Source organism: Octopus bimaculoides, chromosome 22 (genome assembly GCF_046866305.1).
Source record: "Octopus bimaculoides isolate indiv1 chromosome 22, ASM4686630v1, whole genome shotgun sequence".
NCBI lineage: Eukaryota > Metazoa > Mollusca > Cephalopoda > Octopoda > Octopodidae > Octopus > Octopus bimaculoides.
Window position 1 is genome coordinate 35,636,598 of NC_142949.1, and position 8,453 is coordinate 35,645,050.

Sequence of the window (8,453 nt, forward strand, 5' to 3'; positions counted from 1 at the left end):
TGTGTGTCCCACCACTTGATAACCGGTGTTCGTGTTTACGTCCCCTTAACTCATCGGTTTGGCAAAGGGATCGCTAGAACAAGTACCAGGCTTAATATACAAATACCGGGGACGATTTACGCGACTACAATTCTTCAAGGCGGTGCCCCAGCATGGCAGCTGTCTACATTTGAACAACCTTTTTATAGAATGGTGCTCCAGCATGGCCACAACGTTAGAGCTGAGACGTATAAAAGAATATTAATCATTAAAATATAATTCTTTAAACATCGAATTGCTATGAGGGTCTCCCGTCCCCGACGTAAAATGGGAACCAAAGGAGCCCAGAGGTTAAAAAAAAAATTGATTGAGAAATACCGTTCTAAAATCAAATAAAAATACTTGAAATATGTATATTTAATGGAAGTGGGGTTCAGTACACTAGCGACACTTTTAAAGGGGCACCAATTTTGGGTTTGCTGCAGTAAATGTGCTTTTTATGGGGTCCGGGCGGCACACACTTTAGCTACGCTAGTGGTTAAGTATAAATATATCGTCTTGATTCTTTAATCCTTTGCCTGTTCAAAAGCATTTTCATTGGTTTGTTCAAAACATCCATGCTTGTTTTCAGTTAGCCCTCGTTTCATACGCTCTGAGTAATATAAAGCTTTCCTTTTGTAAGTTACTCTGGTGTTTGAAAAAGATTGAGAATGCGCGTCTTGTATGACGCATGGTGAAACAGGGAGTGACGCATGGTGGTATCATATATGACACATTGATACATAGGTCAGAGAAAAGATAAACCTGTCGTCTGGTGCGCAGCAAGCATATCGGTCCGTCGATATCTACCATATCTAGTTTCCTCTGGCGGTTATTGTAGTATACTAGAGGTTAGGTGACAGCTAATCCTTGCTTGACACCCACTCCAGTTCTTTATCGGTAACGGAATATTGATGGTACTCAATGACCCTTTCACAATGCACTGAGAGATTTGGCGGATATTTTATTCATCGACCCCCGTAAAGATAAAAGACAAGGTTGACCTCGGCGAGATTTGAACACAGAACGCAAAGAGCCACGATATCACTGAAAGAATAATTATAATTGTATATAAAATATAGGCGCAGGCATGGCTGGGTGGTAAAAAGTTTGCTTTCCAACTACAGGGTTCTGAGTTCCGTCCCAGTGTGTGGTTCTTTGAGCGAGCGTCTTCTACTACAGCCTTGGGCTGACCAAGGCCTCGTGAGTGGATTTGGTAGAAGCTCCCTCTTCTCCGCCAAATGCTTGACAATCAGTGTTGGTTAATGCACCTGTATCCTAGGGTTTCAGCAAAAGAGACTGATAGAATAAATACCAGGCTTTAAAAAATAAGTACTGGGGTCGATTCGTTCGACTAAAATTCTTGAAGGCTCGCCGCCTTAAAGAAAGATGATATAGGTAGAGGTTGCATTGTTTTTCCTTGACAAAGGAATATGGGTGAAACTTAACGAAATGGTGTTGCAAGACAGCTTCTTCAAGCCGAGCCAACCGGCAGAAGACGTCAGGATAGACCACGAGCGACGTGGTTGGATAATATCCACAGTCTCAACTGGTCAGTCTTGGGAATCCAGCGGGAAAGTGTAACGACGGTTGCTTCTGATAGGACAGCGTGGAGGAGATGTTTGAGGATTCTATTCCTACGACTCTCTCAGGAAGAGTGCCAAAAATGGATGGATCGATGGATCGACTAAATCGGTCCCAGAATATTACTAACACCCCTCTTAGCAACACACAAGGAAAATGAACTATATTGGATGGTCTCCCACGACATCTCATAGTGTTGTGCAACCGACTGAGAAAGAATTTAACTGGTACTTTTATTCACCGGTAGAATAAAAGGTTAAACAAACCAATCGTCATCCTTATAAAATATGTAACCGTTTAAATATACGACAAGGATAATTTTGCTTGACGCAATATAAATAGGGAGATATTCTGCCGAGGTCGACTTCGCTTTTCATCCATTCGAACAGGATAAAGTAAGTACCAGTTGAGCAATGGTGTCGATGTAATCTACTTAGTCTTTCCAAGAAATTACTGGCTTTGTGCCAAAAATTTGAAACCAATATGAGATCAACAGTGAGGTCAACTTCGTCTTTCTTTCTCTTTTGACGTCTATAGTCGATAGAACAACTACCAGTCAAGTATCGCAGTCACTTGATATGCCTAAATGCATATTAGTTATAAATCACCAGATTGGTCGTGTGTAAGGCGACCCAAATATGAAATCCTACACGAAACTATAACAATCTGGCTGAGCCACTAATAATATTGGATCAAACAATACTACCCTTCCTTATATATATATATATATATATATATATATGTGTGTATATATATATATATATATATATATATATATATATATATATATATATGAGAGGGACAAACAGACAGATAAGATGTATGATATATAATAGTATAATATATACATTATACAATTACGTATTTAATACACAGGAAACACATAATTATGCATATTCAAAGTATTGTTGGGTTCTTCAGAAAATATAATGACATTCGTGTTTTAGCTGAATAGTGGTGGTAACTGGGGTTCGCCATTATTATACACAGATTTAGAAATGGTCGATGGATTGACAGAATCGTTACTGCACCGGACAAAATGCCCGCAGCCGAGGCTAGTTTTACCTTTCATCCCTTCGGGGTCGATAAAATTATGTACCAGTCAAGTAATAAGAGTTGATGATGTCTGCTAAACCCTACCCCTCGACATTGCTGGCCTTGTATCTAAACCATTGTTATACACCGCCATATTCAGTTTGGTGCCCGTATCTTTAAGCGTTTACGTTATTTGCTAATGTTCTCGAAATTTCGAATAGGACCCTTAACTAAACCCGCGGGTGTTGGGTAGGCTGTTCTCGTACTTTTATATCCATACAAGGGGTATCCTCCTTATTAGGTACTCCACTACTTGCGATGCCGATAATTCGTTACACATCAACCAATGGTGTTTACGTAGAATACTCGCCTACAGGAACAGGATCACAGACCCTGAACGCCTGAGATGATCCAATCTGCGCAGCGTGCAGAAGGTCGTGGCGGGAAGAAGAGCGAAACTTGCAGGTCATGTTTTCCAGCTGCCAGAAGAACGAATATCCAAGACAGATGTAAAATAGATACCACGAGTATCGAAGGGAGAGAGAGAGAGACTCAAAGCGACAGACTGCGCCTTCTTCAAAGATCTTTAAGTAATTTGGCATCACCTGGGAAGATGTAGCAAAGCTCAAACTGATTATGCTCAAAACTGGGATTATTGGAGACATCTAAACTGTACAGGAAGGACTAAAATACAAGCGCGCGCCCATGCACACACACACGTTGATTGATGCAAGGATTGAACTCAGCCCACTAGTAAGGCTACAAAACCATATTATTTCCCCCCGTGGGACAAAACAAAAAGTGGAAATTAAGAGTTTTAAACGTGAAGGAAGCCGGAAGGTACAGCAGCCGAAATGTTACGACGATAACAACTTCCGAAAGACACAAGTTCGAATATATCAACGTATTCAGAATAACGTTCGTGTTTGCATTGTATTCTGGTTTCTGTTCGTATTTTGTATTCTCATTTTGAGTTTACCGCCTTAATACACTAATACAAAGAACCGCAACACCTGACCGGCACTTTAAATGAACGGTCCCGGAAGGTTGAAAAATAACATTCGATTTCATCGAGATTCGAATACAAGAACATAAGAAAAGACACAACTGAAGTGCTGTAAAGCATTTCGTCCCGGTGCTCTACAAAAAATAACAATGAGGGTTTTATTTTGATCAAGATAACACCACGGCTGACTGTTACAGATATTCGGGTGGAATGCTGAAAGTCTCTTCATGAAACAGTCTCAGTTACGAATTTAGAAACCAGAAGTAGGTAGGGAGTTGCGTGGTCAAACGATCTGCCAGAAACAACAGCCAAAAACTTCCACACTATTCCTATATATATTTCAGTTGAAACTCCCTACTTTTGTTCCAATTTTTAAAAATTACTGGAGTATATACTAGAATAATTTTGCCATTAGTAAGCTGATGTTTGAAACGTAAATGAACAAGGAATTTTGACAGAGGGTGTTCTAATTTAGATCCCGTTAAAACAGGAAGTTTTCTTTTTCTACAACTAGGGTGGTGTTCGGCAGGTTGGTGTCACAAGTGTTAAACCATACTCTTGTTGACTTGATGGAGATGAATGGTCATGGCTCTCGTTCCATCAGTGTTGACAGAGTTGAAAAAAAAATGATATTCAATGGACATTGAAAATTATTTATCTTGACACAAGACGGAAGTTGCACCGTTTTTCTTTGGCAACGGAATGAGGGGATACGGGTCGGTTTTAATCCCATATTATTACTGCTTCTCTCTGCATCGGTCCACCAAAGGAATTTTAAATAATTTTCGGTCAGCAATCTCGCAATACCGCAAATTGTATTGGCGGGTCGCTTTATATATATATATATATATATATATTTGTCATGGACCGTTTAGCTTAATGATAGACCACACAGCCAGTATCTGATGGACACTGGGTTCAATTCCCATAGCTTCCTGTTGTGTGGTAAGAAGCATGCTTCCCAGCTACATGGTTCCGGGCTCACTCCCACTGCGTGGCACCTTGGACAAGTGTCTTCTACTATAGCCTCGGGCCAAACAAAGCCTTGTGAATGGATTTGATAGACGGAAACTGAAAGAAGCCCGTTGTATGTGTGTGTATATATGTGTCCACCATCGCCTGACAACTGATGTTGGTGTGTTTACGTCCCCGTAACTTAGCGGTTCGGCAAAAGATGCCGATCGAATAAGTACTAAGCTTACAAAGAATAAGTCCTGGGGGTCGATTTGTTCGACGAAAGGCGGTGCTCCAGCACTGCCGCAGTCAAATGACTAAAGCAAGAATATATATAAAACCTGTCGGGTTAGGCTTTTTACAAGCCTTAGAAACTTAAATTGCAGGGACCAAATCAAAGCGTTTTAGATAATATATATTTAACTTCGTTTTTTGCATTAAGGCACTATGACTCCCCGGACACAATATATATATATATTATAAAGGTGGTGCTCCAGCATGGCCGCAGTCAAATGACTGAAACAAGTAAAAGAGTATATAGAATGCAGAAGGGCTGGCACGGGACCGCCAGCAATGGCGAGCACTGGTGGACCTGGTCGGCTCTACGCATGATGACGCCTCTGGGATCACTAACTTCGGAGGATTCCAGCCTCATGAAGCAAACATAGGACGCTCAGGATGAAGTGTATATATATATATATATATATATATATATATACATACATATATATACATACATACATACACACACACTGGAACGAAGCCTTTTCGATGACAAAAACCGGCTGAGAGCATTATGCAGAGAATATAACAACATTCTGAGAGTCCTTGGGACCCATTCATTTCGATAACAATAACCGTTTGCAAACGTTATTTGTAATTATAATAAACAGCTTCAGCTTGAATTATGCACATATATGTTTGTATACACATACACAATACGAAGGTAACTTATGCAGCCGCTCAGCATGCTAGAAATAGCAGTCATAGCTTCCCCAAACTACTTGCTACTGCCGTCTGAAAAAGAGGCAGGAGGTCTGGCATACCTGAAATATCAAAAGAAAAAAGAAAACGTAACGAAATTATGGTGACTGGATGTCTTTCATGATAGATTTACTAGATCAGGCTAGACTGAAGGCTGAACATACATACATTCTAAGAGACCCAATTAAAAACCAGTCGAAAGTTGCCTCCGGGTGGGTCAACCATTTGTTGTTCTGGTGATCGCGTTTATTTTTTATGATACATTAAAGATGGGGAATTTTAAAATAAACAACCAAGATAACAATAATTTCTAAGATTGGTTTCCACAAGGCTTACAGTGTTTGGTATAAGAGAAACAGAGAGAGAGAGAAAGAGACAGTTAGAGGAGTATGGCGGGGTAGATGCTGTGAAGTAATTTACTGGAACTTTATGTTTACCATTCCCTAATGAATGAAAGGCAAAGTACAATTCGGTGGGATGTGAAAACAGAATATTTCTATGCTGGCGACGATCATAAAAGATGTAACAATATATAGTAGGCATTTTTGGTCTACCGACGCTCTACTGATCCTGTCAATGCACACGAAAATAATTTCAACAGTTGCCCAGGTTACAAGAATAGAACATTAGAAATAAAGTGGAAATCGTTCTGGGACATACATAGAGATGCATAATATATATACACACACACATTTGGTCGCATAGTCATGCATAAACGAATACCATTCATAGTACGTGCATATATCATACATACATACACACACATACATACATATGTATGCATGCGTATATTGGTAGTGTACATCAATCGTACACACACACATAAATATGGGTGTGAGGACATATTTCTATTTACACATCCCTCCCTTTCTCTCAGAGATATAAATAAAACTACCCGCGTATACATACGTACAGGCGCTCAAATATTACACATCCATTTACAAGTCGTGCATATATATACACTTTATATGTACACATTAAATATGTATATCAATGCATTATCATATACATTCATATACAACCCATGCTCTATTTATATATACACTAAATATAACACATACATCCATCATACAAATACATAATGCAACCAATTATCCGTATACTCATGCATAAACACAAACATTCAGATATTGTATCACGGGTGCGTGTGTGTATATATGTATATAAATATTATATAATACGTACGTGCTTGTGTATATTTGTGATTGTGTGGTGTGTACATAACATTACTCTTTCATCATTGATGCCACAGGAGTAGAAACGAATGAGAGATTATAATACTAAGACCAAACAAGAAAAATAAAAGAAAGAAAGACAGTCGTGGGTAAATTCAGGGTGGAATTTCCACCAATAATAATAATAATAAGCATTTCTGTTCTCCAATTGTTTGATAACAGGAACAGACACTAAACTGTATTCTGAAAACAACACCAACAATAAACAAGAATAAAACACGAGGAAGAATTAATTCAAAGATAGAAATTAACTCACCTGTTTCGTTTGCAGAGTAATTCTTAAACTCATTATTGCTGCTATCCATTTTTTGTTGGTGTTGTTGTTGTTATTGGTGGTGGTGGTGGTGCTGGTATTTGTTATTGTCAGCTCTCCTTGTTGTTAATGTTGTTGTTGTTCTCCTTCTTCTACTACAAACAGCTCAAAAAATATATATAACCGGAGCTACTGTAGTTAATGGGTTTTGTAGTGTAACTGTGGTATCGGTGTTAGTGTAAACGTGGTGAGCTACTACTGAATATAAGCGACTGTTGTATATCTAAGTAGTATACGAGATACCAGCGCTGATATTACTGTAGTGTAAAACGTTTCACTACGAGAGACTGGAGTGAAGCGGGGGACGGGGTTTGTAGTATAGACGTGTGTGTTGGGGGTAATAGTGTTGTTGTAGTCTGTATATAGTTGGTAGTAGTCGTGGCGCTGGTGGTAGTGGTGGTGGTGGTAGTAGTAGTAGTAGTAATAGTAGCAATTCTATCCCACCGTATTTAAAATGGATAGGTGTATGTATGAATGTTATTCACACGCTTCTCCCTGTTGTTGTTAATGCTGCTGCTGCTGATGCTTTCGCTGGTGATAGTGAAACTCCTACTATTACTGCTGCTCCTCCCCCTCCTCTTCTTCCTCCTACTATTGCTAATGCCGGTGGTGGTGGTGGTGGTGGTGGTGACGGTGACTTTTTCTTCTGATGCTGTTGCTGCTGCTGCTGGTAGTGGTGGTAGTGGCGGTGACGTTTCTGCTGCTGCTGCTGCCGCTGTTATTCTTTTCGCCTTCTTACTATTATCGAAAACGACGTCGCTGTCGTTCTTAAAGATGGCAGCAGCTGCAGCAGTAACAGCGATGATGGCGGTGGTGGTGGTGGTGGTGGTGGTAACGGTTTTTTTTTTCTTTTTTTTTTTCTATTGCTGCTGCCGTTGCCGTTGCTAGTAGTAGTAGTAGTAGTAGCAACCGTATCAGTAATGGTGGTGGTGGTGATAGAAACGTTGACAGCGTTGCGGCTTATGTTGTTACTTGTAGTAGTAGTAGTAGTAGTAGCAGCAAATAGTGGTTGTGTTTCTGGTGCTGTTGCTGCTGTTGTTGGTGTTGGTGCTGATGAAAGAAAGAGGGATTCAGTAGTAGTAGTAGTAGTAGTAGTAGTAGTGATGGTGGTGGTGGTGGTAATTGAGGAATTTCTATTTTTAATTATTCATTTACATATCAATTAATCGTTTGCAGCAAAGGGGGGGGGTAGGATTAAAGGATAAGGGTTAAGTAAAGGAGATAAAGGATAAAGAAGCCAGCCGATTCACCACCACTACAACAGCAACAACAACAAACACCTTCTCCCTCCTACCACAACCATTGATTCCCCACTCCCCCTCTC

At 39.9% G+C, this 8,453-nt stretch overlaps 1 protein-coding gene across 2 annotated transcripts in view; it reads right to left on the reverse strand.

Annotated features, from left to right (window-relative positions):
- LOC106879216 (band 7 protein AGAP004871) overlaps positions 1 to 7,671 on the reverse strand; it is a 61,386-nt gene extending 53,715 nt beyond the window's left edge. For both annotated transcript variants that reach the window (XM_014928691.3, XM_089339583.1), the window contains exon 1: positions 7,073 to 7,671. In XM_014928691.3, the coding sequence (XP_014784177.1) occupies positions 7,073 to 7,121 (49 nt within the window). In that variant the 5' untranslated portion in view covers positions 7,122 to 7,671. The remainder of the gene's footprint in view (positions 1 to 7,072) is intronic.
- Between the last annotated feature and the right edge of the window lie 782 nt (positions 7,672 to 8,453).